Source organism: Aulonocara stuartgranti (genome assembly GCF_965226115.1).
Source record: "Aulonocara stuartgranti genome assembly, chromosome: 23".
Taxonomy (NCBI): Eukaryota; Metazoa; Chordata; class Actinopteri; order Cichliformes; family Cichlidae; genus Aulonocara; species Aulonocara stuartgranti.
In genome coordinates this window covers 2,586,524-2,609,094 of record NC_138958.1, presented here as the reverse complement: position 1 = coordinate 2,609,094, position 22,571 = coordinate 2,586,524, and the positions used below count along the sequence as shown (strand labels likewise).

The 22,571-nt window shown below is 42.5% G+C and overlaps 1 protein-coding gene across 5 annotated transcripts in view; it reads left to right on the top strand.

Moving 5' to 3' along the window:
- Nucleotides 1-22,571, top strand: part of glis1b (GLIS family zinc finger 1b) — a 79,037-nt gene that overhangs the window by 14,136 nt on the left and 42,330 nt on the right. For all 5 annotated transcript variants that reach the window (XM_082523680.1, XM_082523679.1, XM_082523681.1 and 2 more), the window contains exons 2-3: nt 17,130-17,322; nt 18,564-20,073. In XM_082523680.1, the coding sequence (XP_082379806.1) occupies nt 17,130-17,322; nt 18,564-20,073 (1,703 nt within the window). The remainder of the gene's footprint in view (nt 1-17,129; nt 17,323-18,563; nt 20,074-22,571) is intronic.

Sequence of the window (22,571 nt, the reverse complement as noted above, 5' to 3'; positions counted from 1 at the left end):
TATCATCTAATTAAGCTCCTTCTCACCAAAGACCAAGGAAGTCGACATCCTTCACTTTTTACTTTTCAGTTCATCTGTTTCAAGTTCATTTACAATTAACTCAACATTCAGGGCCAGCTTGGTATTTTCTGCCTTTTTAGAAGTTATTTAGGGTCATAGTGTCAAGTGTTTAACTCTCTTTTATATGTTCACTGACTCTATACATAAATATTTGTACATAATATTTTTATTAGGTATTTTAGTTTAGATTTCTATCTGTCAGGGAGCTGTATCGTCCCAGTTATTCTTCAGAGCAAACCTTAAACATATATCCAGATCTTTAGTGCATAAATGTAATATGTACCAGACTATGCTGGTGTTTGAAATATTTCTGGAGTACTGAAGCGTTTCCTTATTTTATAATTTCGTGAAACTCTGTGAATGGATATGCTGTTCATTCAGTATTTATCGTGTTTAAAATAACCCATCGTCTATAAGCCTGCGTACTATATTTAAAAGGACCAAATAAGCCACGTTTCCTTTCTCTGCGCTTTTAACAGAATCAATTTAAAGTCGCAACCTGATAAGATGGAAAAAAGCTGTCTTGTTCTTCTTTGCTGTTCTTCCACAACAAAAAGAAAACGTTTGCGCTACGATATCCGAAATCTCAAATCTGGATGTATTTGTTTCTCTAAGCCTCTACAAGCTGTTGTTTTTCTTTGGATTCAGGCCGTCTCAGTTCAGGCTCCTCGTGTAATTCCAGGCTGCCTTCATGATGTTGAGAGCAGGGCTCTGTGGGATTCATACCATCTGTTGCGGAACTCGTTGTTCTTATTGTCGGTGAAGATACAGTACATGTAGTTCTTCATGATCCTGACTGTATGCTTGTGGTCAGTACTTGTGAATGAATCTGGGGCAGATCAAATGTCTCTGATGGTTTTAAGGGATGTGAAAGAGTTGGAAAAAGAAAACTATGAAATACATGACATAGAAAAATCACATCTCTAAGCTAATATATAAAATCAATACAAAGTTGTTTAAAACAGAATGTAGAACATATAGTTGGGAATAATCTCAGTTAGAGAATAAAAAAGTGCATTGTTCTGATTTATTTATTTATTGTTATTTATGACGTTTTTGGACTGACCCACATTCAGTTGGAGTTATCGGTCGCAACTCCCAAATAATTTCACAAAAGTCACATCTCGCTTTGCTTCTAACCGTCGTCTGACTCACACGGTGAAGGGACGCAGCGAGAGCAGTAATCATAACAAAAGGAATCTTATTACAGCCATTAAACAAGAGAAGGAAAAACACTGTAGGCCTTCATGCTTGGACATCTAAAATGCTTACGCAGTGAGAATATATTTGCTCGTAAAGCTCTTTGATGGTGGCCCTGTCTGTTCCAATACGCAGGGCTCCTGTCTGTGTAAATACCTGCGTATTGACCTCACACCGCACAAGATTAAATGTGTTTCCATAGGTGTCACTTGGTGCCATTTTTGGCTTTAACGGGCCCCACTGTGCCTTAGTCCCTGTAACCGCGGGGGCTCAGGAGTCACGCCATCACTTCTCATGTGGTGGCTAACAGTGGGCTCTTCCTGAGTTTGTAGATGAGGGCTTGATTGAACTGCAGCCCCCTCATCCTCCTCACAGCGGCATTGTGGAAATTTGTTTGATGTTTCGGTGATATATAATGTCTGGTAGACTGTCCATCTCAAGTTACTTAGAGAGCGTGCTCCTGCCTCTGTGTGCTCTCTGTTTTGCGAGTCTGTGTGTGTGTGTGGTGTGAGGGGGGTGGTCTTCAATGCCAAAGCCATTGGTGAATGAGGACTCCCCACACAATAAAAGAACGGTATTGCTGACTTCCTTAGGTATGTGTGGTTTGAAATTCAACACAGGTTTGCTCAGTGGAGAACCTGGGCCCCGCTCTTATTTATTCTGTATATTTATGAAAACCCCAGTTCTGTGGTGCCCTCTGGGTCTACGAGGAGGAGGTCCCCAGGCCAGGTTATGGTCATTATTATGGCCCTTTGGTGGGAGACTGCTGTGCAATAGCACATTTCCTTAGTGTTACAGATTATTAGCGATTTTGTATTTGTGTGTGCAAAATAAACACTTTGAGCCAAAGTTAATTCATTAATTAACCACAGCTGGGTGCTCTCATAAATGATCTTTTTATTAGTCAGCGTATCAGCTTGCTACAGTAATCAAATCGCAAATAAAGCCCTGGCTCTTAGTTTCTGCTGTCAAAGCAAATTACACACTTTTAAAAAAAGCTCCTTTTCCTGCATTTTCAGGCTGACTTGAAGCCCAGTCATCTTGACTATAGCTAATATTCATTCTGGACACTGTGGAGGAGCAGTGACCCCAGCTTTAACCAAAGACTTCAAAAGCCAAAGCAATTACTATGCATGCTTTGAACATATCCTTTTCACAAAGCAACATTCCATTATTCTTCCTGCGCTACAACAACAAAAAGTAAGAAAGAAGTAGGAAGTGAAATCGGATTCCTCTTTTGCTTCCCAAAACATCTGGTTTGGCCCTTGTTTTAAACAACTAGCATCCCCTCTGAGAATAACAGAAGGTTATGTGCACTGTGTGTAGGTAACAGAATAATCATTTTCAAATGTTGCTCCATCCAAATGTGATCTAATTACCAACACTTAAATTCAACCTCTCAGTTGGACCACCGACCATCAAGGGAGTTTTCCTCCAAACCTTTTCCTAACTATTCATTTATTTCTCCCCCACTGCTGGCTCGAAACCATTAAAAGTATACAATAATTGCTGAAAACTGATTACTTGTTTTACAGACGTCACATAAATCTTTTCTTTTGTCAAACTGTAACCAATGGCACGGAGCGGTGCCGGGCGAGAAGAAGAGATATTATCTGTCAGAGGGTCCTCGATGCCCCTGCTGCATGGAGATACTCTCATGTTGTGTGGTTGAGTTTGGCCACTGTCATTTCCAAGGAATTTCCTGCCATCTGTGTTCAATCGAATTCTCTCACAGATCTGGGCTTGCTTGTAAATATTGGGTGCTGGCTGAAGAGGACTGAAGAAGTACTGTGAGTTTTGTACCAACAGCCTTTCGGCCCATATTGAAGAGGCCACTGGCACAGCAGGGATCACTGAGACTAAAGGGCAGCATATTATGTGGCTGTTCTGGAAAGGGGTGATTACTTACTTAGCTTTAATTTACATTGATTTAATCCACACGGTGAACTATAGCTAAAAGTGTTGAACTGATCGCACTGAAATGAACAGATACACGTTTCCAGAAAATAAATAACTTTGGTGATACTCCCCGACTTTCCCTTCACCAGCAGCCCAAAGTTTTCCCACATTATCTGTATTCCAGGGATACTCAGTGAGTAAAGTGGTTGCCCCATGATCGGAAGGTCGGGGGTTTGAATCCATTGAATGGCTACCCTGAGGTACCTCTCAGCAAGGTACCGTCCTCACACACTGCTCCCCGGGTGCTGCACTGGTGGTGGCTGCCCACTGGGTGAATGGGTTAAATGCCGAGGAGTAATCCCCCTACGGGGACTAACACAGACACACACACATTCCCTCATTAATTGTCCTGAATATTTTTTGGCAGACATTTTTTTTATTATTTACACTAACCCTAACCTGTTAATCTTCTGACTTTTACTTTAGTGCCACCATGAGATTTACTGTAGTTTTCAATAAAATGTCTAGAAAACAGTTAAAGCCATGAAATTTGGACCAGATGTTAATGTTTCCTTTATGATTTCCTCTTGCACCGTTATCACTCAATACAATTAATTTGCTTTATAAAAACGACCAATTACCATTTTGCTCTGCTGTGCGGTAGCTTGCCAAGCAAAATGTTGAGTACGGTTCATTATCTGTGTTATATATCAGCATGTTGCTGTTGATGTTGTGAGCCTGTTACCATGACGTTTAACTCAAATGTTTGGAAATGCATAACAGTCGGTTACATTTATTTTTAAAGTAAATTTAAAGTAGTAAGAGGAGATTACCGTTAGGCATCACTGCCTGTTGACAAAGGTACGGTAACTTATCAGAGCACATCCCTTTAGAAATTCTTGAGCATGCTAATGATATACTCACTGGCCACCTTCATAGTACTGGGTGGGACCCTTTTTCACTTTAAGAACTGCTTGAATTCTTTGTGGTCAGGTCCATATTGACATGGCAGCGTCTCACAGTTGCGACGGTTTGTCAGCAGCACATCTGTGATGTAAATCTCCTGCTCCACCACATCCAAAGGGTTCTCTATTGGACTGAGACTTGATAACTGTGCAGACCATTTGAGTACTAGTTTGGGATGATTTGAGCTTAGTGGCATATTACCCTGCTGGAAGCAGCCATCAGCAGGTGGGTACAATGGGGCCATAAAGGTAGAGACAGCAACAATACCCAGGTTGTGGTATTTAAACGATGCTGTGTTTCTACTAAGAGAAACAAAGTTACAATACATTACCACCAAACTGCTGATAGGGGAGGACAGATCTGTACTTTCATGTCTTTTTGTTTTATTTCTGTCAAATGCTGACCTGCTATCTAAATGTCACAGGACAAATCTCTCCTCCATCAACCACTTAACCAGTCACAAGCTTATTCGTTTTTCTCAGCAGTGACAATTTCAGTCACCATAGCTGTTACTGTTTTGGTAGTTACAGTAGTTATAAAAAGTAACCAGAGGACTCTAATAGTTTAGTTATATTTTACTTTGTTTCTCATGACTCCCAGCACATTTTTTCCTCTTTTTGAAGTCAGGAAGTCAACTTTCTAATTACGTAATCATTGTCTGCTTTATAAAACAAGTACATGCCAAGTAACTCACTCTAAAGTAGTTCAACTATTTTAGTCTTAACATAGTTTCAGTATCTAAATATGCACAATGTGTTGGTGTTAAAGATGAGTAATAATCAAATATACAAACTTATTGTACAAAATCTGCAAGTAATTACAATGTAACTTTTCTAGTCCCCATAATTTGATAACTTTTTGTAACTTGATATTGTGTCATGATATAAAGAGAAGCTTGATCCTGTAAAGTTCTGTCAAATGTTATTTTGCTCAGAAAACAGGAAAACGTCTGACATGAATCTGTCTTTTGTTTTCCTCTTGGAATGCGTGCAAAACATTTCAACATTGAAATAAAGCCTTCAAATCGAGTGATGTTTGTCTAAAGTTACCTTCTTGAGCCAGACATTCTCAACACCACAGATTTATTGCACTATTACAACAAGTAGAGGTTCAGGCTGATGTTTGACGAAATGGATCTGATTTCAGTGAAGTTTCACAGGGACTTCTGCTGTGTTTTGATACGACTTCAGTGGGCACACAGACAAACTGAGGCCTATTGTTTAAGGAGGGAAACGCAACTTCTGCACTAAATCGAAATGTTTATTTTTAATGGCAGATTTATATACGCTGGTTATTCTCACGAGTGGACTCAAACAAACACGCATACAAAAACACAAGCGCTCAAAAGTAGTCTCTACCTACAGAGGTGTGAGCTCTAAAGCTTTTTAAATAGCCACTGATTTATAACATTTAAAGTACTTTGTAAGATTATTTTGTTTAGTTGTTGAAAATAAGAACCTGATTCTATGGAGAAGTATACCAGACACATTAAAGGCTTTCTCTGAGGGTGCGGTACTTCGTGCTCGTCAGTCCCAAACCTCTGGACTGGCTACATCACTCTGCCAGTATTTACTGCTGCCTCCCCAAACAGAGCCACCTCTTGTCTAGCTTTGAAGCACCTCCTGATCCCATGCCGAGGCTTCAGCGCTCTTGGCCAACCTCCGGAGCCACGTCGTTCACCAGCCTTGTAAAGGTGTCTGTCACCAAGCCAGGCGTCCCTGTCACGTCTGCCAGCAAAGTGCATCACGATTTGTCAGTTTGCTGGTCGATCGGGTCGGTCCACGGTCCTCACTGATGCTTTGTGCGCTGTTTGGCCTTTACATTTATGTGGCTTCGCTGTCAAATTATAGGATGTGGTTTGGCTCAGCGCTGCTTGTAAAACTCTGTGATTAATCCTGGCAGTGTGTAGATTTGCGGGCAATATCTTGTTATCATAGTGATTGTCAGGAGAAAGTTGTGGCTACTTGTGGCTTTATTGTGGTTTGTTGACTATGCACATTTTTGCTATATTAACAAACGTTCTAAAAGAGTTTGACTTGAAGACAAAAGATATGCTTATTTTTGTGATAATCAATCATTGCTGTGGTGCTTTGCAGAGGTCACTGTGCAAACAATGGGAGTACTATAAGGACTTTCCCCATATTTCTGTCTGGATTTGTGTTTGCTGAGTTATTTTCTTTTTTTGGTTCAGATGCCATTTTGTTTATGCTGCTCGTGCTAACGTCATCATCCTGCTTTTATACATCTTAAAACCTGGATGGGTCATTTTCTGAAGTTCAGATAGAAACGGATCCGTTTAATAACTGAGAAAAGCTGTGACGTGGAAGTTTTTTCCATTTATGTAAAGCCTTTAAATGAACATATTTAAAGTAACATCTAATTTTATTTTTTTACTAAATTTAAGTGCCTCCAAAACCGATAAAATATGAGCTATTATTTAAAATTTAAACCCACCCCGCTTTCATCCAATCCCAGTTTCTTTTTCAGCCTTAGGGATCGCCTGCTCAAATCTTTGTTCTCAAAAAAAAAAATGATGGCCTGTGGGGGAGCCACCAGTGACAAAATGCTACCACCAGGTGGTGACATGCACAAGTGTAAAGTTTTAATTATGTAAATCAGGGAGGACATCAGGGGTGATCCCAGCCTCTCACTCTCACACATATAAAAACTATAAAGAGATAAATGTTTGTGTGTATCTGGAGTCACATAATCCTGAAGCATTCTCTCCTGTTTGGGATTTGAATGACTCTTTTAGTCAAAGCAGTTGGTCTTTGGGACTTGGCTGGTGCGCAGGCTGGCACTGGAATGGGGTGGGTGGGGTTGGTCGGTGGGGATGAAGATGGTGGGTTTTTGGCTGCCAACTATTTGTTTGTGTTCATGACTGCGGTTAGCAGTGCTCCATTTGAAGAGCCTGGCATTATGAGGACCCCTGCTTCTCACAACATGTTCTCTCTTCTCTAAAAGACAGCAGAGCTAATCATTTACCGACCGCTGCGTTTATCGGCGCGCCTTGAAACTGTGCAGGCACTTAGTAGGAACAACCAGTCGTATCCACGATATGCTGTTTCAGTTTTTATTTACACTTTTCTTAACGCAGCTGATTTTTGTTCTTTTCTCGGACACAGTCGCTTCTTTTCTTCACTCTGAGGTTGAACCTGCCCGTTTGGCTTTCTTGCATGTAATCTTCGGTTTTTATGTGACCAAGCTGAGCATGAGAAAACGGGGACAAGCAAAGATACCTGGTCTGTGAGGGGCTAAAATCCGCCAGAACCAATTGATTTTTTATCCTCCCAAGGTTCTCATGTCTGCTGGTTCTTGTAATCCTGCTACGAAAACACTGACATTTCTGTGCTGCACCAGTAATTTAATAGAGTTTTTCTTCTTCCCTTTACTCGGCACCTGCTTTAAGAGGAGCTTCCTCCCTAGACGTTGTTATTTTTCATTTACTTGTGCCCTCAGGTTTTCAATCATACATCCATTTCTAAGCAAACAAATAAGTTCCGGGCCTATGCCGCAGACACAAATATAGACATGAGTTATGAGATTCAGAGGAGTCGGGAAAGGCTTTGGATGCTAATACACAACATCTGCACCGGACAACACGCACAACCAGAGCATCCCACCGCAAAGACCCACAGTCTGCTGACACTCACTTATATGCGCTGACCTGTCTCCTGTCGAAACAGGAATGATGGGGGGAGAACCGTGGCAGGTGGTGGCGCTGGGGCAGACGGGGATAAAATGATCATTATTAACTGTTTATGTGCTGAATGTTATGATTTATGGTGCCAAAGTGGGGCCAGTCGAGGTGTCACGTTGGATTTCCAGAGGCATCTGTCTTGCGGTTTTGGCAGCTTGTTGTACCTCGGGTTCAGATGTTTGCATCACACTCCTCACATCCCATTTCCTTCTCCGACACCCCCTCAGCAGCCTCCCCTTGCTTTAAGTACAGTACACCTCCGATCGCTCCCCTTTCCTCTCCTTAAACCCTCGATCCATCTGCACATCTGCTTTTCATTGAGGCCTGCATGTCTCTAAAGACTTGAACGCATTAAACGCTGGCACAAGTGCAGTCTCACTCTGGCACTTAACACACTGCTTAGGTGACTTAAAAGGGAGAGGCGAGAATTATAGAAAATGAAGTGTCACCAAAATAAAAAATGGCCCCAGATTACCACCAATTACACTTAACAATCCTGTCCAGACCATCTGTTGATCAGATGACCGACTGGTACTGTCTATGGAGAAACATGGAGACTAAAGAGAGTCGGAGGGAGAGAGATTCATATAGGGAGACAGCGACACAGACTTGAAACTATGTAATGATGTGGTTTGATCTTTTCAGTACTGTGTAGATTGGAATGCTTTGTATGGTAATGCAGTCATAACGGAGTATCTTGGGATAATAGTCATGTTGTTTCAGTGGGGTTAAGTTCTGTTTGATTGAAGACACATGTCTGCTCTGCTTTATTAGTCATTTATTAGTCACTGAGGTCAGGCGAGAGTTTTTTAGCCAAGGCACAACACTGCTGAATTTGAACATGACTCTGATCATCAGCCCTGCAGGCAGCCTGAATAGGTGTACAGTTGCAGCGCACCCTAACTGGCCCTGAGCCGCTACGTGAAATTCGTCCAGTTATGTGAAGCGTGTTTAACAATCAGCGTAATCACAGTCACAGTGACCACAACCTTCCACTAAAGAGTGAGTCGTGCCCTAATTATAAGAATTATCGAGTCTGCATTCATTCATTGTTCCTGTCCATTGTCTTCATGTTCAGCCTCCATGGCCACAGCGGCTACATTAATCAGCGGGGAAAGGATTAGAAAGCCCTTTCCACTCACGATCACGATGCATCTGATCTTTATAACTTTGTGTGCTGTGTTCCCAAGGGATTTTTTTCAAATGAGGAAGCATGACAAATGGATGACATCAGAGCAGGCGGAGTGTACGGGTGGCTGGAACTTTATTTCTCGCCACGTAGTCGGCCAAAAAATAATCAAACACGTCCCAAAACAAGTTCTCCAATAACCCCGTTTATCCAGTTATAATTGCAATCTTATTTGAGGGATTAGTTTATATACTCATGTTCAATGGAGCATACGTGCTGGCTCCTTTAGTCTTATTTCCTCTCTTATACATCTCATTGAGCTCTGCAGTTTACTGCCATCCTTTAGTGATGTGCACTGAAAGGAACGTGGTGCTTTAATTATACAGGAGGCAGATTGAGCAATAAAAACCATGTGATGACATTTATGGAACAGAAGATACCACTTTGAATGTAAGAGTATTATTAGACATTGTTACAAAGAGGGCCCGTTTCCTGTCATTCCCAGAAGAGACCTTTTTTTCTTTTTGGGGGTGGCGTCTTAAGAGACAGATAACAATAGACTCCTTATTTGTGGCTCTGTCTTTAGTTGGCAATGCTAACATCAGTGGCTCTTTGTTGGGATGAGCCAGCACATCTGTACATGCTCTTCGTACTGAAAACAGCACTTGCCCCTGGTGGTTCTGGCACTGCCCTGCCTTTCTCTCTGCCCCTGCTTTCCTGATCTCACGGCCTTACAGCATCACTCCCTAATTGGGCCTGAATGTTTGCAACCGTGCATAACAGAGGACCATCCCACCCTGCTTGTTCTGTAGTGCGTAACGGGATTGGACACAGTACTAGTTCAAGTTCAACTTAAGGTTTGGAGTTTCCTCTTGAAGATTTTGTTTTTACGCCTGTGAAGGTTCTCAGTCATCCAGGTCATCGTAGTCTAAGGAGCTTGGAAAGAAAAGCGTCTGGACTTCTTTAAGTTGCTTGAAGATGTTTCACCTCTCATCCGAGAAGCTTCTTCAGTTCTAGGGTCAAATGGTGGAGAGTCCCAGATTTAAGCCCTGTGGGAGTGTCCCCCCGAGAGGGAGAATGGACCCCCTAATGATCCTCTACCTAATCACCCGAGCCAAGGTGTGAAAACGGGTGTAGGTCACAATCAGCCAAGGTTTCGGGTGAGCTCATTGTGAAACCTAGCCCTGACCTAACATGTGATTTCCTGAGGTCAGATGGCCCAAGATGTGAGTGGGCATTAAGGCGAATTGTTTTTACATTTAACATTTACTATAAAAAAAATAATGTGTTGGTTAATGAAGTTGGTTGACACTTAAGAGCTTGGCTAGCATGGTGCACCCATAGTTAGCTGCTAAATAGTGCTAACTAATGCCTTAGCCAGACAGACTTAGGGACTAGTCGGCAAACCCCGCCCCACCTCCGGCTGCTGTGTATTCCCCAAACGGTTGTTGAATGGCAGCTGGTTGTCACAGGGTGAAATCGGAGACAAAAAAACCTAATTTCTGCTTATTTTGACTGGTAGTAGAGTTCAACTTCGACTTGTCTGAGCTGTAGTGAAATTTAAACATTTGGCTTAATTAAAAGTTGAACTTTACGACCGCAAACAAAACCTTTCACAATACGTTTAGTTTAAACACGAGTAATCTCCATATCCAATTTGCACAGCGCTTTTCGTCGTTTCAGTAACACTCGGCAAGTAGTTTGCATGTTTTTGCAGACAAGTTGCTGTCTGCTGTGCAACTTGCTGGTGACCATGTCAACCTGTTAGCCAACCGAAACAAATACAAGAAGCTTTTCCGTCTTCACCCCTTGCAGCCAATGCTAGTGACTTTCAACAGCCTCCAGCAATAATTCGCAAACGATTCACAGAATATAATTTTTTTCCCAGCAACCAGTGGTTGCTGGATGGTCACTAACCGATTTCTAGCTCAGTATGACTCGGACCTAATACACACACACATTTCTGGAATTTAATGTACAGGGTGGGCTATTTATATGGATACACCGTAATAACATGGGAATGGTTGGTGATATTAAAGTCCTGTTTGTGGCACATTAGTATATGTGAGGGGGCAAACTCCTCAAGACGGGTGGTGACCATGGTGACCTGCGGTGTTGCTATCAGTGTGTGAAGAGTGGGAGAAGAGGGTTGCATTGACAATCCAACACAATGGGCAGCACATTGAACACATTTTATAAGTGGTCAGAAACTTGTAAATAACTCATGAAAGAATAAAGTTACGTTGAAACCAAGCACACCATTGTTTTTCTTGTGACATTACCAATAAGTTTGATGTGTCACATGGCCCTCTTCCTATTGAAAAAAACAAAAGTTGTATCCAAGATGGCCGACTTCTAAATGGCCACCATGGTCACCACCCGTCTTGAGGAGTTTGCCCCCTCACATATACTAATGTGCCACAAACAGGACTTTAATATCACCAACCATTCCCATGTTATTACGCTGTATCCATATAAATGGCCCACCCTGTACTTAAGCTACAGTAAGCACATCTTCTCTGGGCTTTTAGTGGACTTAACCTCATAGTAAGCCATATATTTGTCAGACTTGAGTGCAATAGCACAAATTTGCTGAACTCAAGCTCAGCAAACAGCTGCTGCTGCCTGTGTCAGCATCCATCAGTCAGTCTGGTCATACCTTTAGTAATGCACAACTGCCTCAATATAATTTTAATGGGTAAACCAAAAAATATGAAAGGGGAAGTTAGCTGTAGAGAGAAAAGATGTTTTTGTTCCAGGCTATAAACCTGTTTATGTCTGCTCGTTTGAAATTTAGAGTGTGTGGGGATCAGTTGGCTTTCGTTTTGGAGCCAGCGTCCAGTAGCCATTTTGAGGGACTGCAGGTTTTGATTCTTCATGTTGGTTTAATGTTTCCAGCTTCGGATATTGCCCTTGTTCCTTGCTGGCTCATTTCTTTGTTCCTCTATTTAACGGCTGTGTTGCCCGTGAGCTTGTGATGAAGCCGTATAGGCTGCTCAGCCATGATCCATTCAACTATATTAATGGATTACACAGACACACATTTCTCTTTCTCAAGTGTTTTTCAGAACATAACAAGAAAAAAATTCAAACTCAGAGCCAAGGGAATGTAAAGTATGATGCATAGCTGCTTCGCTCAATAGGCGAGTCATAACCTCTGCATAATCCAGAGAATGATCACCTCTCGCTCTTTCATTCACACACACACTCTTCACCTGTCATTCTTGTTGGATGTCTTACATTTCACCTCAGTCCCTGATGCTCTATCTGGCTCCCACCTCCTGATCAAACTAGGCTCTAACACACAATGAAATGTTCAACAGTGAATTACCATAGCACATTCAATATAAACTGATTTTACGTTTGGATTTGGTCCAAACCTCCATATGGCTGAGGAGGCTGCTGTTTCCCCAACCAGAGCATGACTGATTCTGTTAATGTCACAAAGCTCTAAATCACTGGAGCTCCAACTCTCTGCAGTGAAGGGATCAAGAACTTTAACACTCATGAAACACTTTTACTTCAATGTCCTGGAGAAAATCAGAAGGTGCCTCTTGTTGAAGACAACCCCTGAGTTGCAACACCTGGATACGGGGCTACTTAAGCAATACTTGGATGTGAATATTGAACACAGGAGCATAGTATGTTCATACTTTACATCTAATTGGAAACTGCTGGAAAATTGCGTGTAGAGTCCCACATAAGATCATAGGAAGTCAATAAAACTTTGTGTAAGTGTAACTTTTACTGAAAGAATACACAAAAAAACACCTGTAGATTACTTTGCATGTGCTCAGTGCTTTTTTGTTTTGCTGCTCTACACAATTTTTGCTCAAACATATTTAATCGATCAGGTTTCAGGTTCAGGTTTATTCATTTATATTGCACATTTACCAACAACAGGGTTGATCAAAGTGCTTAACAATCAGCAAAAAACAGCAAGAGATTAAAAGTTAACAAACAAACACACCAACAAACATCAAAGGTGACATAAAACAGGCCTGATGATGGTTAAAACTAATTTGATCCAAAAGCCAAAGTAAAAAAATGAGTTTTAAGACGCGATTAAAAAGAATGAATAGACTCAGAATTGTGAATAGAAGCGGGGAGACTATTCCAGAGTCTAGGTGCTGCAGTTGCAAAGGCCCGATCACCTCTGGGCTTCAGCCGGGATCTAAGTTGTTCTGAGAGCATCTGGCAGGATGATCTTAGTGCCCTCCTGGGCTTGTACAAGCAGAGGAGTTCAGTCAGGTAACTGGGTGCCAAATTGTTTAAAATTTTAAAAGTAAGCAAAAGAATTTTAAAGTCTATACGGTGTTTGACAGGGTCACATCATCATTAATTTTATTCAGTTTGTGGTTTGTAGGTTGGGCAAACAGATGTAGTCATAGTTCATATTTCTCTGTTTGGATCACGTGGCTCTTTCTTTGTACCCAAGAGGTTTTATGTCCTGCTGACTACTTCCTAGTCCGAAAAGGACAGAGACAGAAGAGTTTTGCTGTCCAAATGAAGGGCAGTGCTGTGCATATTTTAAATATATAAAGAAACAAACTTTTGAATTTGATGGAAACAGATGAGACAGGACCTCTATGTAACATCTCGTCTTCTTTTAACGAAGTCTGGGACCTGAGGAGACCAGTTGTTGGACTCGTGGGAAACTTGTCTCATTCTTGTCTGATATAGAATCATAGCTGCCCCACAGTCCTGGGTTGTCATAGTTTTGTTTCATTATGTGCCAGATGTTTTCATCTGGTGCAGTCCCCAGGTCAGTCGAGCGCTCTTCTACCACCAAGCCGTGCTGTTGGAATAGCCACAGTTTGGGGTTTAGCATTGTTGCTGTGAAACCTGTATATGCCTTTAAGCATTGATGGTGCCTTTCCAGATGTTCAGGCTGCTAACTCCATATACACCCCTATAGCATCAGAGATACAGGCTTTTGAACGGAGCATCTCGTATTTTCCAAAAAGAATCTGACCAAATTACAGTTTTCCACGTTTCCTACGTCCATTTTAAAGAGCTTGGCCCAGAGAAGACGGCAGTGTTTCTGGATACACTCACATGGCTTCTTCTTTGCTTTAAACCTGCCTTTGTGGATGGCACAGTGAACTGTGTTTAAGACAGTGTTTTCTGGAAGTGTTCCCAATCTCATGGTGTGATTTCCATGGCAGAATCATGCCTGTTTTTAATGCGGTTCCCTCTGAGGGCCCGAGGATCACGGGCCAGTGTTTAGGAATTGGGTTTGTAGTTAAGAGTTAAAAACACAACTGTTGAATTTCTTTTTTCCTGCACATTTTTTTTTAATATAATAAAAAAATGTAGAAATTGTCTAAACACCTTGAGCCACACAAGAACCTTAAGCAAGTAAATATAATGTCAGATGAGCAAAAACAAAAACACTTCACATGTTGCACTGTGACAATTTATATTTCACAAAAATCAAGCCAAAATGCAGAAACCGTATGTGAAGCATTACGTACACCCTTTTGAATTGTGAGCTGCTGGGAGGTTATTTATGAGGCTGTTATTCTACAGTGAAAAGATTATTCACAGGAAAACACTTAAGACAGATGCACATCTTCCCAAGAGTGGATGTCCCAGCAAACTCACACAGGTCAGACTGCGCAGTGATGAGAGAAATGTAAAAAAGCCAAGAGCTTCATCTCTGACGGTACAAATAGAAAAAGACTGAGTGGGCTGCCAGGAGAAAGCCTCCTCTCTCAGAAAAGTTCGAAAGAGCAAAGCGGAGATGTTTGGCCATAATGCACAGCTCCACGTTTGGAGAAAACCTAACACCTCATACAAATTGTCAAGCAAGGTGGTGGAGGGATGACGATTTGGTCTTGTTCTGCAGCCGCGGGGCCGAAGCGCCTTGCAGTCATTGAGCCAAACGTGAAAGTGTTTTAAAGTCAAATGCGAGACCGTCTATTGGACAGTGTATTAAATCTTGGGGTGTACTTAGTTCTTCACATAATGCTTCTGCATTTTGCATTGAATCGACAATGACGAGGTGAACTACGTCATATTATGTTGTTCGTCTCAGGTTATATGTCCCTAATTTAAAGACGTTCAAAGGACATAAATTATTATATCCTGATATATAAAAGCTTAGAAGTGACAGAGGGTGCACTTTCTTTCTGTTTAGACTGTCCTGCAAAACAGCAAATGAATTCTGCACCTGTTATTGTAAATCAATTTTAAGACAGGTTATCATCGTTTCTAGATATTTATCTTGTTTATCTCTGTTTGTAATTCGTTTCTTTTCCTGCAAACATCATTATTGTGGAAGGGAGTAATGAACACTGTCTCGTATTTCGTATTTTGTTTTTTTATTATTAATAAAGGCTGGTAACTAGGACATATGTGTGCGAGTGCATGTGCATTCAGTCAAAGCCTGATTGATTTCTAACCTAAGGCGGGGAGATGCTTGGTTCACATCGTCGGGCCTTGAAGATTTCATACAGAAACTCATTTGTATACACTAACCGGTGAGATGCTCGGCCAACAAATGGTAAAAATAAATAAATAAATGAAATAAAACAAAGTGGAGCGGTCCAGATTTTGATAAACAGAGTGATTTGTGTTGCTTGAAAACAGGCGAGAGCTGAAATTCATCTCGCCTTCTGTTAACAGTTTTGAGTGAAAGCAGCGTTGTTCCCTTGGCGATGCTGCACTGTTTGCGTTGCTCGCTTTGCCTTTTCTCTACTTCTTTGTGTTTCTGCTGTGACCCACGAAAAGACAAACGCAGCGGAGACTTGGGCTCGTCAGCTGTAGGAAGGATATGTGAAAATATGTTTGTTAAACTGAGGATAACATGACCACAAAGTGCCCTTGTTTTCTCTTGTCTTTTGTTCATTCTTATAACCTTTTTCCCATATTCCAAAACATTCCCTCCCTCTCTCTCTTCTGTTCTCTTTCCATCTGTTACTAATGTTGTAATAGCTTTCTTACGCCTTTCTTTTTCCTTTTTCATAAATCCCTATTTTTGCACGTTTCACTACATTTAGTAGATTTTCTCCTTTACGTGCTTTTTGTCTTTTTTTCCTTCTTAATGTTTTCTTTCACATACAGAATAGTTGGTTGGTTTTATTAATTATAGCTTGTAGTGTGTGATAACATTATCAGTAATATTGTTAGCAGAAAATTAAATTTAAGAAATTGAGTTAAGAAAGTTGGAACAGGGGACGCGCAGTCGCCTGCACACGAGCGTGGGGATATCGACTTACCCTTCAAAAACATTTCCTCATACACCAAGCCCTCCCTTCTCTCACATTCATCCCTCTCTTTGTTTTTTTATTACATTTATGGCCACAATCATAAAGTATGCAATCTTCATCAAGTAATCGCATTAGACAAACGTGTTAAAAAACACATTTGAATAAAATGACAGGTTATGACAGATTTGAATTTAACACATTTTCCTGTTTTTTTTCTTTAGTCAGAAAAATGAATTTTGTCTTAACTCCTCAGCAGTTATGCTCCTTTTATTTATTTGTATATTTTTAATTGTTATTTTTTCTGAGATGATAAACATCTTTGTGTTTAGTGCAATAGCTCTTGATTTTTATGTTAACTCACCGCCTACTTACATTAGACTTGTTACAAAATATAAATTAGCCAGTGAAACAAATAAATGATAAAATGTGATAAATGATAACAATTAAAATGATTGATATTTAATTTTTTTAATTAAAGGTCTTGAAAGATAAAACAGTTTCACTTCATTTGGCTGAGTTAGCTCTTTTTCCAAAATGACATTTGGATTAGAATTTCTTCGTTACTCCAGCACTAATATGTGACGTTATTCTTACAGCCACCAGTCGGATATTGCCAAAGAGCTCTCTGTGTATCACTCGACGCGGTGATAGTTGAGGCAGCCAACAACTATTCCTCGAGAGAATATTCATAATGTAATAGAGTTTCAACATGTCCGTGATTGCATGCATCCCATTGTAAACTGATTATTTTCAGCTGGCTCTTTTTCCAGGACGGTCAGCAGATCACTGAGCTTTAGCTTTAGCCAACTTTTAATTTGAGAGTAACATCGGGTCAGTGTTCTTCTAGCTAAAACCATACCTTGATATCAGCACGCACAACGCATGTGTTGGTCTGCTTTGACAAAAGGTGTGCAGTTTGTGAAGTAGACTATTTAGTAATATTATCTCTGTCCATTTCCAGTGAATGGGACCTACTGCTCAGAGAAGGATGCAAATGCTGAGCTGGGCAATGCCGAGGGCCCCCTGATGCGATGTGGGCAGAGCCTGCTGCTTCCAGCGGGAGGTCATTCGGAGGGGCTTTACTCCCAGAGCCTCCAGTGCAGCAGACCTACACCTGACCTCCTTCTGCAGGATGGGCCTCATCAAGACGCCAGGTGAAGTGTCACTGTTCCCGTTTGATATCATATTTTTCCACTTCCAGTTCTGAATGTTTCCTGTTTGGTGTAGTGTTACTAACAATATGCAGGTACAATATGGTTCTCATTATGTTTGCTATTGTGAATCAGTTGCACACATATGTTGCTAGACAGCATTGCCCAGCGGCCTCATAAAACACACTGAAGTACAACATTTATGCTACACTAATGCAATTCCTCCGTGTGCAAATTGTGACTACTGTTGGTCAAGGCAGAAGTGGATTTGTCCTCCTTCTCCCTCCCCCGACTCCTCTCTCTCTCTCTCGTCTTAGCCATCCGGCTGAAAGCGTCTGGACAGACTTTCATTTCTCCCGTATTGTCTCTCAATATTTCCAGTACAGCCGAAGAGGAAATGAGGCTACCGAATAGAAAAAAAATAAGAAGAGGGGTCAAGTCTTTATTAACAGCAATGATGACAAGGCCTGCCAGTGGCTTTCTCCTGTCCCAGTTAGCATTAGTGCTGTTTTTTCCTGGGCGTGCTCTGGGGAAGAGACAAAGACGACAGCCAGGGAAAAAGAGAGCTCTTCTCACATCACTCAGGGGCTTTGGACAAAATCCATAATGAGCCAACTGACAGGAATGATTATGTAGGAGATCACAGCAACGCATGGAGAAACATGACCTGGGTTCCCCATTCAGCAAGGCAAAGATTCCCACCATAATACACAGTATTGTAAATGGTGACCCTTCATAGGCTGCAATTATACCACCAAAACAGGTGACTCCCTATTTATCCCCACTGTTGGGTTGGGTTTAACCCCTTTGTGTCATCAAAGCCCGTCAGATGGACACACCAGCCAGTGGCCTCTCGGTCTCAGTCGCCATCCAACCCTCCCCCTCGCTCTATTATTAGTCTTAAATGCCCATTCATATCCCCTCACTACAAGAAGATCCTCTTTCATTTATTCATTAAAAAAAGCCACTTTGGATTATCAACAATTTTCTGTTGCTGTTCGCTTGTCATGGTCTATTCCATCCATAACTCCCTTCTGATACGGGAGGCTCAGCTGAAATATTTTAGGTTATTGGGACCTTTTACGTGATTTTCATTTTAAACTGAAGGAAAATAGAGTATGAAACGACAGTATGAAAAGGCAGAACACTGACAGCGATGTTGGTGGGAAGGATGAACCAGCCTGTCTGTCAACAGGCACTGAACTAATAGTGCTCACATTCCTTTTGTATTTTTCTCCCCGCAGATCCTCCTCTGCCTTCGGGAGGACCCTGCCAGGGGCCTCACCCAGCCTGGGCTGCGGCGCCAGCGGCGTTCGCTCCTCTCTCCCTTACCCAGTCAAACAGGAGAGCTCGATGGGCTACAAGATCTCCAACGTGGAGTCTTCATCTCAGGCTGGATTTCAGGCCCACGCTGCAGGCCAAGTTTTGGAGGTGGCCAGGGATGAGATGGTTGGGTCACTGCATGTTAGCAACAGCGGTAATGGCGTATGTGCAGTGAGCGGTGTAGGTAGCGCTGTGCCAGGAGACGCAGGACAACCGTTTAATAATGAAGATGGCTCCTCCCCGCTGGCTTTGTCTCCAATTGGCTCCCGTCATTCAGCGCGGCTGCTCAGCGCTGGCAGTCTGAAGAGACGCTGCCTGTCCCTGGCCTCGCAATCCACCGCCGCTGCTGCCACCGGTTCCCCATCAGCTGTTGGCACCGCTTCTGAGGAGATCAATATCACCGCAATCATCTGCTCCTCCTCCCAGATGTCGATGGTCGCCTGCGTCAACGGGTTCCGTGCTAACCTCTCGCCAAGCAACACCAGCAGCGCCGGCTTCTCTTCCTCCTCCTCCTCCTCTACTGCTTCCCCACCCTCTAACTCCTGCTCACGGGAAGCCCCCCAGAGGCCCCCACCACACAGCAGCCCCCAGCAGGCTGCACTGCAGGAGAGCTGTCAGCTGTCCTCACCTGCCACCTGCCTGTTGTCTCTTTCCTCTTCCTCATCCTCTTCTTCAGTGTCATTAGGGGAGCCGGAGCAAGGCCAAGGGCAGAGCCTGGGGCTGTGCGAGGAGCAGGGCTCCATGCTGCAGGGGCGTGGGGCTGGAGGAACAGCTGAGGGAGGAGGAGGAGGAGGCTCAGACGGGTTGGGGCTACTGATGAGTGGGGCCCTGATGTCTGGGACTCTGCATTCGGGGCCTCAGGGTGGGGGTCTCCCAGATGGGGGCCAAAGATCTGGGGCTGTCCTCAAGCAGGAACCGCTCGACGACTTCTCTCCCAGCGAAGACAAACTCTTTCAGCACCACTATCATCATCACCATCACTTAAGTGGGCGCAATGGGAATCTTCGTCACGCTCACCACCCACCTCGATCGGCCATGCCTCCGCCTTACCACTTGCACCAATATGTGGGGCCCACTCCCAACGGCCCACTACACCATCACAACCAGCAGACAACTCCAGGCTCTTCCCTCGGACTCAAGCCAACCTCAGGAGGCCCTGCGGTGGCCCACGCAGCCCCCGAGCCGGAAGAAGTCGGAGGAGGAGGGCTGGTGGATAAACAGGTGTGTCGCTGGATTGACTGCAGTGCTGCTTTTGAGCAGCAGGAGGAGCTTGTGAGACATATTGAAAAGGTCCACATCGACCAACGCAAAGGTGAGGACTTCACCTGTTTCTGGGCTGGCTGTATTCGGCGCTACAAGCCCTTCAATGCACGCTACAAGCTGCTCATTCACATGAGGGTCCATTCTGGAGAGAAACCCAACAAGTGTATGGTGAGTCATCATAAACCACTAAGTTCTTCTCCCACCACAGACCAAAGCCAAAAGATTCAAAACATATACGTAGAATATTGTAAAACATCCCCTCGTAGTCAGCGTTCTTATTCCTTCTGAAGGTCTTCGTTGTATTTATTACTTTAATATGAGTGTAGTTTATCTCATAATTGAAACCATCTTGGATTTTTTTTTTGTTTAAATTAAATACAAGCACATATTTCACAACATAATACAGTAATTCAAGAAGATTTTTTTTCTCAGAAAGATACATGTTGTATCCAGAAAAAAAAGGACTGGCCTTGCTTCACTGCTGATTAAATTTCAACAGAAACTCTTATTTTGTTTTGGTTGAGAAACAGTTATGATTGTAATTCCCGTATTTCAAGTGGAACATGCAAAACACAAAAGAGTTTTTCTTCCACTGGAGATGTGAAATGCCGTAAGAGCAGCAGTCCTTCGTCAGCATAAATAGATTTGCGGTTGTATTTGCAGGTAAGGCTTCAGGTTGCACAAATCAACACACTAATCAGCGTCAAGCTGTCACCTCCGAGCGTCCCTTCACGAATGGAAAATGCCCTCCAACCTTTAAAACGATTCAGTCCAAATACACAATTAGTGCACAATTTGTGTAGCAAGAAGCCGAGTTTATTTTCACGAGCACTTCGTTTTTTGAGAAGGGATTCAGTCGTGAAAAGCCAACGCATGTGGTTAACATAACCAAACAATGCCCACATTAAATGGGAGCTTTAAAAGTTTAGCTGTCCCACAAGTATTAAGTGAGTTGGATTCATATCCAAGGCAAACATGAGGAGAAATGTAGTCTGGAGAAGTGAGACACGGAGGCTTCACCCAAATCTCTCTCTGTCAGCGGTCTTCTTCAGGTTGAAGAATTCATCCAAATCCAAATGATAATTGAAAAAATGTATTATATTTCTGTAGCGCCTTGTTCTCCAGATCTTGTTTGTTTTCCTAAAAAACCAGTGGCTTGTGAAATGAACTAAAGGGAGAGGCTGGTTTTACCGTCCTTGTGCGCTAATTAAGACATTCATGCTGAATCTACTAATTCTCCTGCTTGCTGTTACACATCTGCTGACCGAGGGCAAAAAGACACAAACTCAACTGTTGCTGCTGTTCTCCCTGCTTTGCGTCACTCTGGGGTATTAGTGTCTCTGCTTCCTTGGCTCAGTAAAAATTTGGAAGTAATTTGCTGTTCGTGCCTAAACTGTTAATTCAGCTTCAGCGTTGCGTTGTATTACAGGCTTTCATTTGTCCCTTTTTTGTTGTTGTTGTTGTTGTTGTTGCTCATTAAAGCAATGTGTGTTTGCACAGCAGGCACAGCACGTCTGGTGACACACAGCAGATTTATGCGTTTCGTATAGGTGTGCATAAATGTTGCGCCAAGGTGTGTTTTTGGAGATGTTTACCACATGTGAGAGAACAATTCGTCTCAGTGTGGACACGACGCTGGACTTTGTCTGCGGATGTGAGTCACTGTGAAACTCACCTTAACCTCCTGTTTATGCTCAATGCATGAAAAAACAAAGTCACGGCAATGGCAGTACATTGAATCACTCTCACAATAGGAAGTATTGATTCCATGTGCAGTACAATGAATTGTAACACTCGTGGTTTCCCCCCAGAAAAAACCAACATAAATAAGAAATGATTTAAAGCTTGCATCAACACATCTAATCATCTGGGATTTAATGTATGTTGATCCGGGACTTCAGCAGATAAACTCTGAGGCCCTGGGAAAATAAACACACTCTGTGTGTGTGTGTGTGTGTATTTGTAACTCTGTTTGTGTTTTTGTAGTCTATACACGTTTAAGTAAATGCTCTGCCCTCATTGGAAACCTTGTGTCTCTGTGTGCGTCTGAAAACCGTCTCAAGTACCTTCTTAGTTTTTCTTTCTTTCTTTTTCTGGTGTCTGGGTACGTGCGCTTTTTTCCACTAGCACTGATGCCTCTTGTGCTCCTTGTGCTCATGCAATAGACAAAGGCATTCAAGAATTCGAGCAATTCATATAGAGGAAACAGATGAGACCTTCTGTTTTAGGACCAAATGCTCTAGAAACAACAGGGCTAATCCTTTTATTATCTTTCTAGCGGCAGATTCCAGCAGGCGCTCATGAAGCGAGGCCTGCCCGACATCCAAACATAACACATCTCCCCCCCCCTCCTGCTCCATATATACACTCTTTCTACTTTCTTCATGCAGCTGCACAGGAGTCGCTTCATGCTGCATCTTGACGGCAAAAAGTCATTATCACAACACACAGTCGTACCTCGTCCCCTGCGTGGGTCTGTCACCTGGCTAATATCTTACCAAATGTCCCATTTGAGAAATAAGTCGACGACTGAATTTGAGGCTCTTAAAATGTTGCGCTACCTTTTTAGAAAATATTTTTTGTTCCTATTCTCTCCAATTAAAGCCAGCCCTGAGTTGTTGCACAGGGCAAGCAAATGCCGAGGGACACACGGGCGAAAAGGAAAC